The 21,217-nt window shown below is 40.9% G+C and overlaps 2 protein-coding genes across 3 annotated transcripts in view; one reads left to right on the forward strand and one right to left on the reverse strand.

Moving 5' to 3' along the window:
• METTL25 (methyltransferase like 25) overlaps nucleotides 1–9,815 on the reverse strand; it is a 92,251-nt gene extending 82,436 nt beyond the window's left edge. The window contains exon 1 of one of the 2 annotated variants that reach the window (XM_081128394.1): nucleotides 9,239–9,815. In XM_081128394.1, the coding sequence (XP_080984520.1) occupies nucleotides 9,239–9,785 (547 nt within the window). In that variant the 5' untranslated portion in view covers nucleotides 9,786–9,815. Of the gene's footprint in view, nucleotides 1–8,471; nucleotides 8,662–9,238 lie in introns of those variants that run through there. The other variant, XM_081128395.1, reaches the window with a different exon arrangement.
• A 159-nt stretch (nucleotides 9,816–9,974) lies between these two features.
• The window catches only part of CCDC59 (coiled-coil domain containing 59), a gene marked incomplete at both ends in the record, with an annotated part of 42,760 nt that continues 31,517 nt past the window's right edge, over nucleotides 9,975–21,217 (forward strand). The window contains 3 exon segments of the mRNA XM_081127761.1: nucleotides 9,975–10,095; nucleotides 10,780–11,095; nucleotides 13,554–13,653. Of these exon segments, the coding sequence (XP_080983887.1) occupies nucleotides 9,975–10,095; nucleotides 10,780–11,095; nucleotides 13,554–13,653 (537 nt within the window).

Below are 21,217 nucleotides of genomic sequence, written 5' to 3' on the forward strand. Positions count from 1 at the left end.
ACTCTTTTGCTTACACTGTTCTACTTACCATATACTCTCTACTCAGCCATATTAGATTCAACAAACTAATGAGAGCCTACTATGTGGTACTTATTATATACTAGATACCAGAACTCAGAGTAGGAGAGTCAAAGGCAACAAATCATTGTAATACAACGTGCTAAGTGCTCTAATAAAGGTAGGAGTAAAGGAATATGTAGATGATTAGTTTGGTTATTAATTTAGTATAATTTGACCTGGGCTTTGAAAGAAGAAAAGAAATAAAGGAGCCCGGCTGGATGTGGCTCAGCAGTTGAGCATCGACCTAGGATCCAGGAGATTGTGGTTCGATTCCCGGGGTTGGGGGCTCGATCCCCAGTTGGGGCCGTGCAGGAAGGAGGCAGCCGCAGCCGATCAATAATGACTCTCTCATCATTGATGTTTCTATCTCTCTCTCTCCCTCCCTCTCTCTGAAATCAATAAAGATATATTATAAATAAATAAAAAAATAAAGGAATGTTTACTGAATAGATGGGGTGGGAGAGTTCCAGGCAAAGAGGACAGCATGCACAAAATTACAGAGGGGAAAAATACACGGCCTATCAGGAAACAAAGCAGCTGAAGTATAAGGTATACGGGTAGAGAGAGAATGGCAAAAAAAAGCATTGATAATGCTATACCACTCCCTCATACTCCCTCCCTTCAACTTTGGTTGAAGACCTATCTTACAAATTGAAAACTGATATCACATTACTGCAGCCACCTTCATGATTAAAGCTGATTTGGAATTAGATCATGTAGGAAGTTCAATCATTTATTAACTTGACTGACCCAACAATGACTGTCATAAGCTTTTTCATCCCAAGACTTAGGTTGTTCCAGGCCCTCAACACGATTACGGCTTTAATAGCAGGGACTACTAAGGTATGGAGATTAAAAACTTTAAATCATTATATTTCCATAGGATCTGAGCACTAAATGTTCCAGAACTATTTTCAGTTCTCAGTCTCCTTTCAGAGTGTGAGGCAAACTCCTGAACTCATTTTTAAGGGGCACAAGGAAAACTGACTGAAGCCCACAAACCAAGAGCCATAATCTCTAGTACTTTGGGGAGCCAGGAAGATTAATTCTGTTTAAGAAGCGAGGATTGGGAAAGAGGATACACCCCAATATAAAGGAGCTACTTACCACACAGAGATATACAACAAAATGGCCAGATTCTCTGATTTCTTTCAGAGAAGCTGCAATTCCACACACAGATGTGTGTGTGTGTGTGAATTTTGAAATGTTTGCTAAAAATATTTTAAAAAGTAAATGCTTATTGGTCATGCAAGACATGTTTATAAGTCATGTGACACCGGGGTTGGCTTTTTCCACCTCAGGTATTGTTGAACACCCTATGCAGTTACTTCTTAAATGAGAGAACTGGGGCCTACAGCTGAATGTCCTGTGCAAGATACACAGCTAATCAGAGTTAGAGACGGAAAGAAGCAGGTCTTCTGACTCTGGGCTTCTGCCTCTACCTGAGGGGAGCAGAATACAGAGAAGACAACAAATGTTTATTATGCTGACTCACTTACATGGGTAGGACTTAACATCTATCACATTTACTTTTATACAACCTATTCAGACCAGAATCTATTCCCAGTTTTTTAAATGAAAAACAAACAAACAAACAAAACAAACCCAAACACTGAGGCTCAAAAGCTTAACTAATTTACACAAGATTACATGGCACTAAAGCACCAGAGCAAGGATTCAAAACTATACATGATAACCACAAGACCCATATTCTTTCTATGTTACCTATTTGCTTTAATAGTGGAGATTCCAGGTAGAAAGGCGACAGTAGACAAGGCAAGAAGGTGAAGAACTTCATTTTGTATAAAATGGAGACCTATGATAGCTTTTGTGCAGAAGAATGACAAGAACAGAACTATGATTTTGAAAGATACCTGGAGATCAGTTTGAATAAAAAAGCAATTGAAAAATAGAGTCTGAAGGCAAGAAAAAGAGCTCATAGTTATTGCTAAATTTCTGTTGCAAGAATAAAAAAGGAGGGAGCCTAACTATTTGTTGTGGAAATAGGAAGCTGCAGATCCAAGAGAAATCAAGGAGGAAGAGTTGGGAGATTATGAGCCTGAGTAATGGGAAGGATGTTAACGCCGTTTATGGAGGAGCTCACGGAGGTGATGAGATGAAAAAAATACACATAAACCCCAGCAGTCACGAAGCCACGTAGGCAAGTTGTTGTTTTTTTCTTTGTAAATCAGGGAAGGAATCTAAATTATGATAAACCGTGAAGACAGATTACTATAACTGCAACCTTCCAGTAAAAGATTAAATGATTTGACATAATTTAAACAAACAAACAACATAAATGGATATCTAAACAAGTAGAAAGCATTCAAATTTGTTCTGATTAGCTAAACAAAAGTGTAATTTAAGTAGAATGAGAGTACTCTCCATGAATTTTATTTTACTGAACTTTTTAATAATTGAAAGAACAGGGGTGGTGTGGGGTGGAGAACAGAAATGTGTGTGGGGAGGTTACCATTAAAGATTAGAATATAAATTCAAATTCTAAATGGTCTCATCTACAGAAATGTGAAGCACTTTCTATATATCAAATAAACAAAGTATGATGACCAATTATCCTGGGCTTCTGAAGATTTGTTTGCATTTTTGCTCACCCTTACTTACAATTACAGTAGCAACCCAGGAATAGGGCTAATAACTTGCCGATATCTTGATGTGGTGTGATTTTTTCCCCACACTTGAAGTTTCCTAAAAAGACCCAGAAAAACTACAAAAGGGAAAACAGAGTTCAGGATAAAATACATAAGGAAAGTGAGTGAGCGAAAGTTAAATACAACAGAGCAAAACAGATGACATTAATTCTCTCTCCTCACTTTCTATTTCCAACATGCTTTCTGGCTCCATGTGTTCCAAATTACAGGTGAGCACAATTTCAGCGCACCACAAGTCACCACCATCCCCACAACCAACAAAAACTGCTTAGGATGGCCAAAAAAGAAATTTAATCTATTAAATGCAATAAAGACAGCTCCACAAAATAATAGCCTATCATGGGCATATACTTTCTGTATTGTTCAGTTAAAATACAGCAAATTAATTATACAGATGCTCACCAAAAGGAACCTGGCCAGTGTTTATCACTGTTATCTGCTAGAGAAATTGCCTGACCTCTTCAAGCTGCCATGACGCGAAGCCTCCCTGGACTATTTTAATAGCCTCTATCTTGTCTTCCTGCTTCCTGCCTTAGCTCCCAATAGCCTCTTCTACACACAGAAGTCAGAGTCATCCCTTTGAAACATAAATCACGTATCACACCACCAAACGAAATCCTTAAAGAGCTTTCCATTTTACTCAAAGTACAAGCCAAGCCCTCAGTAAAGCCTACAAGTCTTACATGAAGTTGCCCCAGGCCACCTCTCAAACCTCCTCTCTTACCAGTCTAACCTAAACAGCTTGGCTGTGCTTCCAACACAGCCTGCAGGCTCCAGCTTGGGAGCCTGCTCATCACTCGGCCTGAACACTCCTCCCTCAGACTGGCTCTCTCACTTTCTTCAAGTGAGACTGGCTGCAGGACTGGCTCTCTCACTGTCTTCAAGTCTCTGTTCAAATTCTGTCTTGATAGATAGGGCTTCCTGATCATGATCACTGTATCTAAAATAGCATTTCTCTCCACAGCACAGTCATCTCTCATTTCTCCTTGCCTGTCTGTATTTACTTTTCTCACTGTATTTACTGCTACCTGATATTACATAGAGAGTTTACTATTGTGCACGAAAAGGGGCCACATGCTATACCTGAAAAACTCAGGACAGGCCTGCATGGTGGCCTTTCACTCAGAGACCTATAGTAACCACAAGGATGCTCTGAAATTAAAACTTTTTAACTAAAAGCAGTCTATGGTGGGTAGTCCTAAGGCAGCATTTTTCCCTAACAAAGGTTAATTTTCACCTTAACTAAGACTGTTGTCTTTTTCCATCTACAACAACATATCATTGGAATGTGAAAGTAATTTTCCTTTCCCTGCTCTCGCCCCTAGGCCCCTCAAAGCACAGGCACAGCTCTTCAGAGACCACAAATTCCCTCATTGTTACTGAGTTAATAGTTGACTATTAACTATCCTGCACCCACCTAAGTAAAAGTGTGTCCATCACTTTACTTTTCATCCAATCCCAGAGGTTTCCCTGCTTTGCTTTCTTCTGCCTCCCTAATCTATCACCAATGAATTTCATGTAACCCACTTACGTCTCCTCTTTTGATTATAACATATAAAACAAAGTGCAAACCTGTCATTCTCTGGAGTGTTATCTCAATCCGTTGAGATTCTTTTTCCCTGCATAGCGTCGACAGTTTGGCTCAAATAAACTCATAAAAAAATTCTTCACAGGTCTGAATGTTTTCTTTCGTTAACACTATGTATCAACCCTCACTAAACATCAGTTCCATGTGAGCAGAGGCTTTGTTGTGTTCAATAAGGTAATTGCAGGGCCCAGAACAAGGGCTGGTAGTAGATGGTGTCAATAAACATCAGCCAAATACATGAATGGATTAAGTGCTGCTATTTATTAGGCATATTCTTAACCCTTTCTATGTATTAATTCATTTTACCTTCATAGTACTCCACCAAGTAGGTAATATAATTGTCCCCATTTTACAGATGAGGAACTGAGGCACAAATAATTAAAGTCCAAGTTAACAAAGCTAGTGGGGGGGGGGCCAGGACTTGAACCCACATAGTCTGTCTGCAAAGCCCATTGTATTCATCTGCTCAGGCTGTCATAACAACATACCACAGACTAGGTGGCCTAAACAACAAATACATTTTCTTTCTCACAGCTCTGGAACCTGAAGGTCCAAGATCAAGGTGCTGCCAGAGTAGGTTTCTGATGAAGCCTGTCTCCTTTGCTTACAGATGGCTGCCTTCTCGCTATATCCTCACATAGTTTCCTGGTGTGAGCCCTCCTGGTGTCTCGTCCTCCTATTGGATTAGGGCTCCACCCAAGTGACCTCATTAAACTAATTACCTTCTAAAGGCCCCATCTCCAAATACAGTCACATTGGTGATTAGAGCTTCAACAGGAATTTTGGAGGGACACAACTGAATCCATAACACCACCCATAATTTATGCCCTTGAAATATATAGTTATTTTCAACATCTTTCTTTTTTATTTTGGAGAAAAATCAAGATATTTTTCAGCTAGGGCTTTTTAGCTGAACAGAGGAGAAGAAACTTTCAGGACTCTGACTGGGCCAGAAGATCACCTGGCAAGGGAAATCTACTGAAATGGCTACACTGAGGATTTTCAGAAACAACTTGGTCTCATAAAACACCAAATGATTGTGCCAAACATCTGTTAGTGTACTTCCATATTCTGTGCATTAACTTGTTGCAGCTCTGGGAATTGTGTTTATTTGTAACTCCTCACACAAAACCAGCAGAAAACCATATTCCTTGAGTCCCTGATGGAAATCTGTTCCAGTCTCCTTGCTGCTCCTTAAACACACCACGCAAGCTCTCACCTCAGGGCCTTTGCGCTCCCTGTTCTCATTATCTGGAATGCTTTCCCTTCAGATAGCTTCATGACTCATTTTTTCCCTTATTTAGATTTTTTCCAGAGTCATCTCCATGAGGTCTTGCTGCAACAACCTATTTAAAATTGCAAACATACTACTTTCCTCCTACACTTCTCCTTATGTACTCCTTCCTTTTCTACTTAATTTTTCTTTGTGGTATTTTTAAAATTTATTTTATTTTATTATAACTTCTTTTTTTTTTGGAATAACTCTTCCCTCTAGAATGCAAGCAAGATGAAGGTGAGGATTTTTGTTTGTTTTCTTTACTGCTAGTCCCCATCTCCTAGAAAGTGCTGGCACACAGGAGACGCTCAGTAATTGCTGAATGAATGAACTTCTCCAACATCACACAGCTGGTAAGTGGTAGAACTGCAGTTTGAAACCTATCAGACTCAAAAGTCTAAAAATTTAACTGCTAAATTATACTGTACATAGTAGCTAACAATTTTTAAATAAAGTACAAATATGGTCACAGGATTCTACTGCTCTTCTCTGACACAAACAACAGACTGCATGTAGGAATGGAGAAAATGCTCATCTTCAAATAATCTCTACATAAACAAAAATTAATATTCCTTACAAGCATAAATGATAAAAAGTGCATTCTCTTTAACACTGTGGACAAAAGGGGGCCACATGCTAAACTTGAAAAGCTCAGGGCAGGCCTGCATGACAGCCTTGCAAACTCAAAGACCTAAAATAACCACAAAAATGGTCTGAAATTAAAACTTTTTAAACTAAAAGCAGTCTATGGTGGGTAGTCACACCCAAAGGCAGCATTTTTCCTTCACAAAGGTTAATTTTCACCTTACCTAAACCCTGTCAGTTGTCTTTCATCTGAGGTAACATACCTGATTAACAGATGCCTCTGCAAAACAAAGTAATTTCTTCTCTCTCCAGGCCCTCAATGCACCAGGACAGAGACCAGGAATCTTCTCATTGTTACCGATATCTTGTTAACTGTTGACTGTTAACTGTCCTTTACCCACCAATGTAGAAGTACGTGTCTATCATTTTACTTTTTATCCAATCCTAGAGGTTTCCCCACTTTGCTTTCTCCCACCTCCCTAACCTATCACCAATGGATTTCATGTAACCCACTTACGTCTCCCCCTTTGATTGTAATGTATAAAACAAGGTGTAAAACTGCCATTCTCCTGAGCAACACCTCAATCTGTTGAGGTTTTGGCTTCCTGGCAATTGTCAACAGTTGGGCTCAAATAAACTCACAAAAATTCTTCACAGATTTGAATGATTGCTTACGTTAACACACTATAGGCAGCTGGCCATCTGTAAAATGGAATATTTTGTATAAAAAAGTTTGCAGGGCAAAAGATATATTAAAGGTGAATAATCAAGCCCAGGTTCCATTTTTGTTGTATAGATATAAAATTGATTGTAAGGTTTTCCCAAAAGATGTTAGAATTTTTATCTCTAGCCTAAGTAAATGCTGTGGTTCATTCATTTATTTATTTACTTGCCAGATACTTACTATCCACCTACTCTGACATAGTCCTAGGCACTAGGTATGCAGCAGTGAACAAAACAACTCTTGCATCCTTGAAGGGGAAAACAAAACAAAACAAAACAAAAAATAAGAAATGTATTAGTGTCATAAAAAATATTGGTTTTGCTAATAATGGCCTTTGGAATTCAATCCTAAATAATTCAGAGTAGACTTTTCTCACAGTGGCAAATAACTTGGAATCTGGAGTCAGAAGTTTGAAATTCCACCAAGAGCTGTGCCCTTGGCAAATTAACTCCTCAAGCTTCAATTTCATAACTTGGGAGAAACAGAACCCATCCCACAAGGCTGATGTAAAGATTAAAAGAGAAAACATGCAAGAAAACAGTATACGGCAGAGTAAATAATAAATATCAATTAAACCTATTATTATTATTAGAATACATAAGACAATTGAATTCTCCCTAGAGATAACATCGAGGTCTCAGTTATATTTCAGCTCCAGGCCCAGAAAAGCAACAAAACCAGACCAGTGACCCCATGGCTGACCTCAGGACCAGCTGCATTGGATAATGAGCCCTGCCCTGGCTCCCACCAATCCCTCAGTGGAGACCTAGACCCTGAATGGACACACTTGGAAAGCTGCTGAACATCTCCCCCTGTAACCTCCCTTAAAATCTCCACCCTGAAAGCCCTGGGGGGGGGGTCCCCTGCGCTCTTCCTACTGCCCTCCCCCCACCCAGGCACATTACCATTAGCTTCCTCACTCCCAAGCTCCAAGGGCCCTTCCTTTGCCTCAGTAATTCATCTGTCAGCTTATTTCTTATAGAAATTACTTATTCTACCCCTGCGATTTTATAATCCTAGTTCTTTCCTAGCCAGAACCCAAGCACCGAAGTTGCTGACACCCAGTGCTGTCCCCAAGGCCTACAACAATTCTACATCCAAAATATACTAGCCTTGGTGGAATCTAAGTTTCTTGAGAGCCAGAAACCTCACAGCCTACCAAAAATTCATGGCGCATAATAGGTAACTTATAAACAATTTTCAAATGAACTAGTAAATAGTCCAGATCCTCACTGCTAGTCCGGGCTATAATCTCCCTGCACTGCTGAAACGGTCATCTCTGGCCTCTCAGCTTCTGCCCCCTTGGGCTGTTCTTCAAGTAACTTTCAGAGTTATCTCGCCAAGTGTAAGTTACGTCACTGTATCGACTGGCTGGCCCCAGAGATTCCATCACCCTCAGGACCCGGTGTCCTCCCGAGGCCAGGGCGCCGGGCGCACCGCGCTCCCGCCCCTCAGGGCCTCCGCCGCCCCGGCCGCGGGGGAAAGCAGCCTCCGCACAGCTGCTGTCACATTTGCCTATTTTCATCTTCTCCTTGGCCGTTGTCACCATTTGAAATTATTCTGACGTACTAAGTGTTGATTTACTTTCCGCCGCGTTTCCACAAGGCATCCACAGGCTTGGTGAGAACTGGCACCCTTGTCTCCTCCAAGTCGGTGTTGAATTACTAAATGAATGAGCTCCCCTGCCTGTTTCCAGTTGTCTTTAAATTGTGGAAATACACAAACACCCGGGGACCAAAGGGAGGTCCCTGCACGAACCGGGCCCGCCCCTCGGCCGCCCGCAGAGGCAGGGCGCGCGGGCCCCGCCCAGGCCCGCCCCTCCCCCGCCCAGGCCCGCCCCGCCCCTCCCCCCAGGCCCGCCCCTCCCCCGCCCAGGTCCGTCCCCCCACCCCCCCTGCCCAGGCCCGCCCCGCCCCTCCCCCCAGGCCCGCCCCCTCCCCCGCCCAGGTCCGTCCCCCCACCCCCCTGCCCAGGCCCGCCCCGCCCCTCCCCCCAGGCCCGCCCCCCTCCCCCGCCCAGGTCCGTCCCCCCACCCCCCCCGCCCAGGCCCGCCCCTCCCCCCCAGGCCCGCCCCCTCCCCCGCCCAGGCCCTCCCCCTTCCCCCACCCAGGTCCGCCCCTTCCCCCCCGACCCAGGCCCGCCCCGCCCAGGCCCGCCCCCTCCCCCCGCCCAGGTCCGCCCCTTCCGCCCCCCCCCCGGCCCGCCCCGCCCAGGTCCGCCCCCTCCCCTCCCTCCGCCGGCCCATCTGATTCCACTTGGTTTCCGCTAGAGGGCCGGCTTCCCGCGACCGGCCCTTTTCGCCGCCTCCCAGTCCGCCCCTCCTACCGGCCATTCACCTGCTCCTCCGTCGGCTTCCGCCAGGGGGCGCGCCTCGGCCGTGGACCTCTTCAGCACCTCCAGCACAGTCTCCGGAGGCAAGTCCACCAGGTGGCCCCACACGTTCTCCGTGTAGAAATCCACAGTATGCGCATTGGAGATGGACAGAGCGTCCCTCAGGAACCGCAGCAGCCCCTGCAACTTGGCACGCAGCGCGGACAAGTCCTGGGCCCCCGGCAGCGGGCGAGAAGCGGCCATGACGCTCACCCTCCTGAGCTGTAGGTGGCGCAAACGTGGTCGTGAGGCTAGGGCTCCGCGGGAAGTAGCACAGGCCTGATGAGTAGAGCTCTGATCCGCACCGGAGGTGGGCGATTGATTGCTTCGGTCTGATGACGTATTTTGACAGCGTCCGTGGTGGTTTTCGGGCGACGCGGTTGGTGTGTGATGGCGCCCGTGAGGCCGGCAGCAAGGTGGCGGAAGGGGAGTTTTGGGACGCCTGACGGAGGAATTTCTCCGATCGGATTCAAGGATAAGAGTGTGAAACAGAGGACGTGGCGCCCTAACCATCAGCAGGCTTTCGTGGGGAGCGTTCGCGAGGGTATGTAAGAAAACAGCCTTGTAAGTGCTCAGGCCTGTTAATTCCTGGAATACGCGACCCACCGAAGCGGGAAGCAGGACTTAGGGACTAGATCGGGCCCTACGTGGGGCAGAGGGTGTCACCCGGGCCAGCCAAAGCCGCAGGTGTCTCAGCTCTGGATGGGAAGACGAGGCAGTGTTGATAACTATGCCTTTAAACATCTTCCCTGGCTTACCCCGATTCTTGATAAGAACTCTAACTTACGTTTCTCCACGAAACTAAGAGAGTATCTACGGGTCCGTGTGTGTGTGTGTGTGTTATGTATCTGCATTGGTGCATGCATTACGGAAAGGGAGACGGAAGGATAGGGCCAGAAATCTGCCCCACACCCTTGCTGCTTACAAATAACCAGAGCCCTCCAGTCTTTTCTTATTGACTTTCCTTTCCTTTGCCTTGGTTTGTGTTGTCGTTTTGTATTGTCTGTAAGTTAACTCAGATCTCCTTTGGAAGGTATAAATCTTAATAAATCAGGTAGCTGTTGAGAAAGTCATACACCATCTTCTCTCTTTTGTGTTGAGTTTTAAAAGTAAGTCGTATAGTAGTGTCTCTAAGGTAAAATAATAGCTGTGAGGTGTGTGTTTTTTTCTTAAGCATTTATTGAAACCTAGATTAGGTCTGTTAGATGAATTAAGGAGTTTGTTTTGGTTTGTGAGTGCAATAAACTGGAGTTGTGCAACAACCTAGTCGTTTTACCTTATTTGAGATTCTTATTTGAAGTGTTAATGTTTGCCTTGGCAACCAGCATACTGTTCACTCCATTAGTTTAAATTTGTTATCGTGAAGTAACCTTTCAAAGCAAAACAAAGTAATTCTAGCATCTGGATGTGATGATGGAAAAAGCCTTTTATTTCAAATTAACGGCTACATTTTTCATGCCACTTATTTTCTGAGAAAGTAATTAATGATTTATATTCTTCAATGTAGGACAAGGCTTTGCATTGAGAAGAAAATTGAAGATTCAGCAAAATTACAAGAAATTGCTTTGGCGGAAAAAGAAGGTTCAAACCTCACAGGAATCCCAGTTTAGAGATCGATACCCTGATCATCTGAAACATCTCTATTTAGCTGAAGAGGAAAGACTCAGGAAGCAACTTAGAAAAGTTCCCCAGCCTTTGTCAGAAGAACAAGTTAATCAGGCTTTGCCCACAGAACAATGTAACATTGACCAAGCTTTGTCTGAAGAACATTGCAACATTGACCAGCCTCAGCCAGAAGAACAATGTAAAGAAGAAAGGGTCAAGTATGTATTGTCTGCTTTTGAAATACTTTGTTTTAAATTTAAGTAGTGTTTTGTGAAAGAAATTCTAGGACAATTTATGTAGAAATTGGAATTGTTATTTGAGGCATTTTAGAAGTCACAGCATAATTAGGTGAACATTTTTTCATGGAGGCTTTCTTTTTATCTTAAATGACCAAATTAGGCTGGGTTAGCTTAATTGATTACATAATGGGATGGGAATTAAATTATCTGAGTTTTAGATTTCAGCCTCTCAAGTACATTAAACTTACATGGACTGGGGTTAATGCCTGCTTTTTAAAAAACTCACTTTTGAGAGGTATAGTTTGGTGGTTAACAGCATGGATGGACTGTGGAGCTGGACTTAACATGTTGGTGCCCAATTTCCTCTTCCCTAAAATGGAAATGATAATAATAAGTATTTAATTCAGAGTTGCCACGTTGTACCTCTCCAGAATGAATTATTCACAGACTCTATGGTGTTCTCAACCTATCATGACACTGTGAAGACTAAATGAATTCATTTCTTATAAGATACTTTAAAAAGTATATGGTACATGGGAAGTGCTATGTGAGTGTTAGCTACTGCTGCTGCTGCTGCCGCTGCTACTGTTATTAATCTAGATTTTTTTTTCCCCCCAGAGGATGTGCCTTGGTTTCAATTAAAAAAGAAATGGCATAGCTACAAAACACTTTGGTTTTATAAGTGCTAACTTATAATGCTTTCTCTGCACATATCAAGTTTAAAAACTATGCTAAAATCTAAACTTGCAAAGAAGCCAGGTGTTACTTGAGACCATAACCTTTTACTTCACTAAAATTCTGCCCTTTAATTGGAGCTATTTGTGCTAAGTGTAATAGGAACTAGAACTCCAGGGAAAAGTGTAGTTGGGGATAAAGACAGAGACACTAAAAATCAGTTTTTCAGTAGATTTGTCCATCATATTATTGAATAATGGGTGTAAAGCTCAGGCAAAAAATTAGCACTAGAAGTTTAGGAATGAGTTATTTCTAGTGATAATTGAAGTGAGGAGGGCTTAATTATGACACAAGATTATTAAGTAAAAATAATATTTTTAAAGATTTCTTATTTTGAAGTAAAAGCAGGGAAAAATTGTCATTGAAGAAGTGCCTTAGTTGGACAAAGGGGGGAATACAGTAACAGCTATGTCAGAGTAGGAAAATTGTGCAGAGTAGGGATTGGTCCACTCAGATAATAACAGGTCCAAGAAAAACAGGACCAAGAGCAGGTCTTTGGTTTTGGGGTCGAGGCAATCATTAGTGACCTTGGAGAGAAGATTTTTCACTAGGTAACCCTGGTGAAGTTTTTACCCTTACATGTAGCATCCAAAGCCAGGATCATGGATATGACTGTCCAAGAAGAATATGGAGACCAAAGAGAGAAACCTTGGGGAAAAACCTGGGGTTAGAAAGAGAAAGACTCTAGCATGGCTTACTGAGAAGGAACAATTAGAAAAGATCAGGAGAAAAGTGTCACCAAAACTAAGGAATGGAATTTTCAAAAGTAGTGAATTGTCAATGAAATGAAACTGAAAAGTTTCATTGACTTGATCATCATTTTGGCTAGAAGGTCAGTACTGTTTTAGCTTGGCTAGTTTGATCACAGTGTTAGAGCAGAAATCAGATTGCAGGGTTAAGTGAATGCGAAGTGGCTGTCTTAGACTGTTCACTGTTCTTTCTAGATGCTTGACTATGAAAGGTGGGGAATGAGTAGAAGAGGGTCTAGAGTTTCTCGATGGGTAATTATGCATTTGCTTACTTTAAGGTCGTTACTGAAATATTTTATACTGTGTTTATGGAGTTGGTATAGTGAAAAGTTGAGAGATGGGGAAAAAGGAAGCTGATTAATGAATTGGATAGCCTAAGGAAACAGATGGAGTGTGGGCCTAAGTGACTGAAGTAACTGCAACAGGGTGGGACACCTTCAGAGAGGCGAGAGGTACTTCGAGATGGAATAGTTCTAAGCGGAGATTCGGTCATTTATGACAGTAGGTGATGGGGAATAGAGACTAAGTGGTCAAAGAATTTTAGGATTAAAGTTCATATATACACACAACTTCCATTATGTCCTTCAATTTAATGCCTTCTTCAATCTGTCATTCCTGTCATTCATTTGCTGGTTTCCTGTTTTTTCTTTTTAAAATTTTTAACATTCTAGGATCTTTCAAATCTTTCTGTATATTCCCTGGTTGAAATATTTCTCCAAGAGTCTCCACTTACCCCCTTGTAATCTAGCTTGAAAGCTGTAACTTTATTTTTAATAATGTTATTTGTATATTTTATTAATAAGATTTGTGTCCTCTTTTCCCTTTTCTCTTCCCCTTTTATTAATTTGCATTAGTGAGATTTTACTAAACAAGTACTATATTTCACATAGTTGTCATAATTTTGGTGATATTGTCTTTAATCTTTGTGACTTATTTTTCTTTACCTTTTAAAGCTTCATTAATGTTCCAAAGAAAAATAAAAAGAAAACATCAAATCAAAAAGCACAAGAAGAATATGAACAGATACAAGCTAAGCGCGCTGCTAAGAAACAAGTAAGATCTTTAAAAATATCTAGATCCATTTTCCCTATTTATGTTAAACGTATATATAAGCTGTGCTTCTTAGTGTGGGGCACATAGTATGCCCTCTGTAAATATTTGTTGAATAAATGAATGGTATGATCGGAGTTGGAGAATTTCAACATATTTAAATTCCTTGATTGCTTCTATTATCCTTGAGGGGTGGTCAAGAATATGATTTTGAAGATATGCTCATAGGTTAATGATATGAACTTCTGGGATAATGTTTACTGAGAGTTTGGTCCAGGAACTTGCACTTTTAACAAGTACCTCGTAAGATTCTTATGTATAATAAAATTTGAGAACCACTGACCTAAGAAAAATATAGATGACTTTCATAATTTTACACTGAAGCAACTAAAAGCCAAAGGGGAGGTGAATAAAATATTTTTTTACTATGGAGACTTGGTCTTTTCAATTAAAAACCCTACTAGAGCCCTGGCTGGGTAGCTCAGTTGGTTGGAGCTTCGTCCTGATGCTCTAAGGTTGCAGGTTTGATCCCCGGTCAGGGCACATACAACAACCAACCAATGAATCCATAAATAAGTGGAACAACAAATAGATATTTCTCTCTCTGTCTTTCTCCCTCTCCCTCCCTCCCTCTCTTCCTCCCTCGTCTCTCAAAAATAAATAAATACAAATTAAATATAAAAGCCCTACTAGATTAACTTAGCAAAAAGTTACCACTCTCTATAATCATTCATAAACCCAAAATTAGAATAGATTTTTTTCAAGTGAGGAAAACTAAATTATCTAAAGCTTCAACAAAATTGTCATTTTGTTTAATCTGTCATTAAGTTTTTGTTTAGAAGCTTTATTAATCTATCACTTTAAAAAGGATAGTGCATCAATCAACTGTATCCCAAATGTGGCACTGACATATCACTTTTTCTGTATTTTAGCTTTAGAATTTGTGTAATTAAGAAATCTGGGACTCTCTAGCCCAGTCGGGCGTGGCTCAGCGGTTGAGCATTGACCTAGGATCCAGGCGATCGGGTTTTGATTCCCGGTCAAAGCACATACCTAGGTTGGAGGCTCGATCCCAGGGGTGTGCAGCAGGCAGCTGATCAATGACTCTCTCATCATTGATGTTTCTATCTCTCTCTCTCTTCCTCTCCTTTCCTCTCTGTGAAATCAATAAAGATATATTTTAAAAAAAAAGAAATCTGGGACTCTGGAAGTTTCACATCTAAAATTGTTATGATTATTCTTAAACCGGCGGCCGACTAGGATGAAGCAGAAACATTTCTCCATGAAAATTGTAGACCTTTGTTTCATAGCTTGTTACTTTTTGCTTTTTTCTAACCAAGCATTTGATATCTGCCACCTTTGAAAATAGTATACCAGGCGAAGTACAGGGTGGACACCATTATACTGCAAAACATTTAATGTCCTAAATTTCCTTTACATAGATAAATGCTAGACTTTGTAATTATGAAAATTGACAAGTCTCTTAGATTTCAGATGTTAATACTCAGCATCATTACCTATGAGAAATCAAAATTAAGAACATTAATTAGATAAGAGCCTATAATTGACAGGGAGACTACTTACCTTTTATTTCTTTATTTAGTGAAGCTAGAATCCATGTACCTAAATTCACAAATAAGTTCCAGATCTTTATGTGCTTTTTAAAATAAATAAGGTACCATACCACACGAGAGCATAAGTTTAAGTGATAATGGCATAGCATAATGGAGAATTGCTCAGACTTTGAATTCACAAGATCTGGATGTAAAACTTGGCTGTACCAGTTATTTGGGATCTTGGGTAAGTCACTTTCCATGTTACTGAGCATCAGCTCCTTGTATATAAGATGAAGATAAAAACCTAGCATAAAAGTTTTAAAGAGTGAAATGTACTATGATGTATGTGAAAGTACTTGGTTAATTATAAGTCACCATACAAATTTAAGGCTGTGTCATTTTGAGGCTATATATGTTACAGGGGAAATTGAAAAACAGTGCACATATTACATTATTTGAGAACTTTTGTTTAACTTTTATACTTGATTTAATAAAAATATTATAGTGCATTTCAAGTAGTGCTTCTCGGATCTATACACTATATAACTGAATTCTTTTTCCTTAGACTCAAATGAACTTGAGCCTTTCTCTTAGCAAATGAAATGAGCATGATAATTCTTAAATTGTTAAAAATCACAATGCCTAGCACAATGTTTTGTACATATATGGTGTGTAGCCAAAATTTTTTCTTGAATTAAATCTGTCAGATGGCAAATTAAAAAGAATGCCAGATATTCTGGAAATGAAGATTTTAGTGTTATATGGACTAGATAAACTGTAAAGTGCCTTTTAACTTTTCAGGAGGTCTAGTTAAATGATGAAGGTATTTCATAAATATGCCTTCTCTCTTCTGTGCTCTGATTTTATTTGCATACAAATAATTAAGTTGTTTAATAACTTTATGTTATAGTATATGTTACAGTGCAAAGGCAAAGTACATACTTTAGTAATGGGTAACACTTAACATTTCAAAATAAAAGAGGCAAACCTAAAGCATTAGTGTGGCGATAGCTATTTGAACACAATTTCTGGACTATACTATTGGTTACTAATGAAAACTACATATGTTAATTTCAGGAATTTGAGAGGAGAAAGCAAGAGAGAGAAGAAGCTCAAAGGCTCTACAAAAAGAAGAAAATGGAAGTGTTTAAAATACTGAGCAAAAAGACTAAAAAGGGCCAGCCAAACTTAAATTTACAGATGGAGTATCTTCTTAAAAAAATACAAGAAAACAATTAAGTCAGACATTTTGTTCTCAATCAAGAATTAAAATATCTTCTGTCTGTTGAGTTCTTTTGTATATATAATGTACTTCCTAACAATTCACTAAATTTGTCCACATAAACTGGATTGCTAAGCTATACAAATACAAAATGTCCAAATATTTTTGTTCATATAAAGGAAAATTTTCTGTATATGCTCTGCATCATATGATTTGTTTCTTATTTATTTGCCTCTGAAGGAATAGTGGCCTGAATAACTTGAAGAGCCTTCTATTTGGGTGATAGGTTCAAGCATTCAATACTTAGTACCATGTAAAATTCAGATGAAAAAAATATTTTGAAAATAAGGGAGCCTAGCTTTTAAAGGAGCATTTCAGTGAAATATTTCAATGTAGTAATTAACAGTTTAAAAATGCATTTTAATAATTGAGGTAAAGACTGTCCTTTTAAATTAATCTATTTTAAATTAAGCACATGTTACAGGGGAATGGACTTTCCAGGAACCTGAGAGCATGGTATCTGGGTGCTCAAACTACTTTCTACCCCACCAGTTAACTATGGAGTCTTCATAATTTATAAACATTCCAAAAGTGGATTTACAAGCTCGTTAGTGTAAGATCTTGGAAACCCAACAGTGTCAGCAAGAATTAAGCTTTCCAGATCCTGCTATTGTGTAAGAACATTGTCACAGGAACATCACTGGTGTTTTCTCTCTTGGTACACTTGTGAGCTGAGATAAAGTGCTGAAATACTGCTCCTCCTACCCTCCTTGCAATCTCTGCAAAATGAGATGCGTGACTATCATCATTTTAAACAAGTGACCTTTGTAAAACACTGCATAATAAAGTTTTAAAAATAAGAGATACAGCTTGAAATTGGATTAAAATTTGGGGAGTCCTTGTATTCTGCTGATCACTCTGCACTTAAAAAAAAATGTAATAGGAGATGCTAGGAGGCAACTTTAAAGAAAAGGCAACGCTTTATTGCAGTGAAAAACAATGCTTAGAAATTTGCAATACATAATGTTGCTTTAAAATGGGTGGATGGGGAACATCCGGCCCTCAGTCCAAAATCATTTGGTCTAGCCCTGCCAAGGCAACCACAGGTGGGACTTGAAATTCAATAAATCTAGGAACTTTTTTCATGGCTAATTTTTAAGTTGATAATTTTGTATGATGCATGAATGATGTTAATAAAAATACAAATGGCCCTTAGCAGAAAAAATTTTCCCACCCCTGCTTTAAAATAAACAACTCAGAAACCCTACATTTGGCTACATTGGTGAAGACTACATCGTGAAGCAGAGTAGAATATTTCAATTAATTCCTTTATAATGATTTTGCCTTTATAATAATTACTTCTAGACACTTTATCAGGGTGGGACAAAACAAGAGATCCAGTCCTCTGGAGAGTAAACATTAGTTCATTTTAACAACTTTGTTGTTGAGCAGTTGTTATATATGCAAGGTTCAGGTTGAGTTATAAAAAATAATAATTTCTTTCTCCAAGGATCTTAGAGGGCAATAAGTGCCAATAATGTCATAGGACAAAAAGGAATGTGATGATCATGTACAAAACGGAAGGTTTGGACTTGGAGTGCACCAGAGAATCACCTTGAGTGCTCACAATGCACATTTGAGGGCCCTACCCCAAGGTTTGGATGGCGTCAATGCGCTCAGTAATACATGTTTTAACAACTATAAAGATAATCTATTGTGGCTGGTCCTCAGACCACATTTTGCAAACCATTGGACCAGGGCCTCAGAAGAGGTTTCATCTGGTTGAAGACCTCAGGGGACATTTCATGGATGAGATGGCATGTGAGAAAAGCCTTCAGGATGAAAAGAGAAAAGGTGATGACAGCATGGAGGAAATGCAAAGGGAAGGAAGCTTGTGGTGTACTGAAGTTTGTTTAGAAGTCTGAAGAGCAGCTGCAAGTTACATGTATGTTATTACTGATTGGGGAGCCATACTCCTTTCCATTCCTGATGTTTCCTTGCATGTGGAGTGGGGCACCCTCAGCCTAACATGGTGTTTACTCTTGTTTATTCTGCCCAGGGAGGTAGTGACTTATTTAAATGATAAGTTTTGGAGGAGGACCTGGCCTGCCTGCACAGTGCGTGTACTCTTGATTACTATCTTATATTGAAAATTGTAAAGAACAGGCTGTATTGATGGGTAGGAAGGGATGGAGGTGGAGGCAGAGCAGGGCAGAGACCTTGTGTTTTATAGAATGAAACATCCGAAACTGCCAATTTGTGCTGTATGAGTCAGTACACTGAGAAGTAAAACAAATGAAACTTGAGGGAACACAATATACAAGCGGTGAAGCATTGGGTGGCCAGAGCTTGTTTCAGCCTCAGATTTTAATATGTACACAGGGAGTTTTGATCTTGGCAGTTTGTAGAGGCTTATACTGGGCCATTAATTTGATTTTTATTACTGCAGGCTTTTCATTGCTGTGGTTTTGGCAAGAGGCTTTAAGCCTTAAGGCACACGGGATTTTGACATGAAGTGTAAGGAAGCTTTATCCACAGAAAATCGGTTATTTCTGGAGAGGGTGAAATACTGGGCCTTAAGCAGAAGTGTGCAGGCCTCAGCAAAGAAGCAGGGTAGGGGTGTGGGAGGGGTGGAGACACAGGCTTCAGCAAAGTCACAGAACGTGGCCGTGGAGCTCACACATATGCTGGCTTCCTGGATGGCTGCAAAGGGCCAGCTAAGATGAGACTTGGTGAGCTACTCTGGCTTTGCTGGCATTAACAATGGCATTGGCATGTGCAGGCAGCTTCAGAGTGCCGGCTTGACCTTGACTCTCATTTTAATTCATGTATGAGCCGCAGGAGTCTCATTAGAGGCTGCAGAGATCCTGGAAAGCAACTTTATTTGAGGAAAGGATTTAATGTTAGAAATAACATACTGTAGATATGCTAAACATTAATGATTCAGTATTTGCTGCTTTAAATGTCAAGGCACTAGACTTGTGTGCAATACAGACTTCTAGAGAAGTTTAAGTTTAAATTGCTCATGCCAGTCATTAAAATGCAACGTAAAACAGCAAATGTTGACTATAAAGAGATTTTGAATATTCTAGGGATGTGGTGATTGGGACTACACTGCCAGGGTCCAGGTCCAGCCCCAGCGGTCCAGGGGTCCCCAAAGGTGTGGACGGTGTCAGCAAAGAATGAAGGAAGTACATGGAGACAGCGTTCAGAGCATCAGGACAATCAGCTTCCTTCTTTATTGCCTTCTTACAACTGTATTTATGCTATTTGATTTTGTTGCTGGTTAAACAACATGACATCAGGCTCTGTTCCAGTTTCTGTTTTGGCCTTTCACAGTTAATGAATATACCTTCCCATCTGACCTTCGCTAAAGAATTTACATCTGCTTAGGTATGTTAATTTTTATCTTACCTACTGTTTATATTTCTATAGGCTATTCTACAGGTCAATCTCTGGTTTGTTATTTATATTCTGAAGTTACTATTTTATTGCTCTACTATATAGCTAAAAGGAGAATAAGTCAGCCAGCTTTTCTATGTGAAGGTTATACAGAGCCTGGCTTGCCTGTGATTGTTTTTAGCTGTGGTGACCACCTGTCTGGCACCAGCCTCATTCTCTGCTACATTCCCCGCAGCAGTCCGTCCTCATAGTAATATTCTGTGTATGATTATTCTGTGTAGGATTATTCTGTGTATGATTATTCTGTGTACGATTATTCTGTGTAGGATAAGGGTCCAGGTGTAGATTGAAATAATCTCTTTCCTAGCCTGCTCTTTCCTTGTGGGGGTTCCCAGAGTTCTCCATTAGTATAAACATCCCCCAGTAATCCATTCCTTGTGGGAGCTCCCTGGTGGGCTCCCTGTGGACGGCCCTGCGCCCCGAGTCAGCAGGGCCCGGACCCAGGCCTTTCCCCGGTGGGGAGCTTCCTGCGGTGATGGGCCTGACAAGTCCTAAGCTTTCTGCTGACAGGCTGAGTCCTCATGAGCGGCACATGATTTTCCCCTACTCCCTGGGGCTTTTACTGAATCATTGTCTTTTCCAGTCCCATCCGACTCCCCTGCTGGGGAAAAGTTTCCAACTAGGGCGATGCCCTTTTCTGGTGCAGTGACTCGGGTAAGGACACAGAGCGTCAGGAAGGGGAACAAGCATGGGGAGAGGGACGTGCCATCCGCCAGGTCCCATGGAGCACTGGCCGCGCAGATGCCTCCTTGAAGGACCGTGTCAAGCAGCAAGGACCGAATGGCTTCCGGCACTGCACCACTGCAAATCTATACTTTGCAAGACAGCATAAGTGTTTCAGATGATACTCCGAGAAGATAGTGTGCCTTGTTAAATGCATGGTGAGAAATTTAACTTCTTGATAAGAAATTTCTTCCAATTTAGTTCTCGCGTGCAGGTCATGGACCCTGGCATATACTGATTGCATTCTGATGAGGGAAAAGCCATCCCCCGCTCTCCTCTTTCCTACAGATTCATGAGTTTCTACTATAGAGTTTCTGCTATGTATTGTCTTTGGCAATAACGACTGCTGGGTTCTGGGAACATAATTTTGTCCAGGGTAACTGCTCTTTAAGTTTTGTGGAGGTTAGGCAAGTGTTACGGTGATCTTGGGTATTCTATTTCTGTTTTTGGAGCTTTTAAAAATTGAGACACTATAGACGATGTGGAGTGAATTTAACTTTTGAGGAGCTGAATGAGTCACATCTATTCCCAAGAAAGTCACACAGGCTGCAGCTGCTGTAAATATCTATCTAGGCCATTAAGAATATTTCTGGTTGTGAGTGAA

Source organism: Miniopterus schreibersii (assembly GCF_964146895.1).
Source record: "Miniopterus schreibersii genome assembly, chromosome: 2".
NCBI lineage: Eukaryota > Metazoa > Chordata > Mammalia > Chiroptera > Miniopteridae > Miniopterus > Miniopterus schreibersii.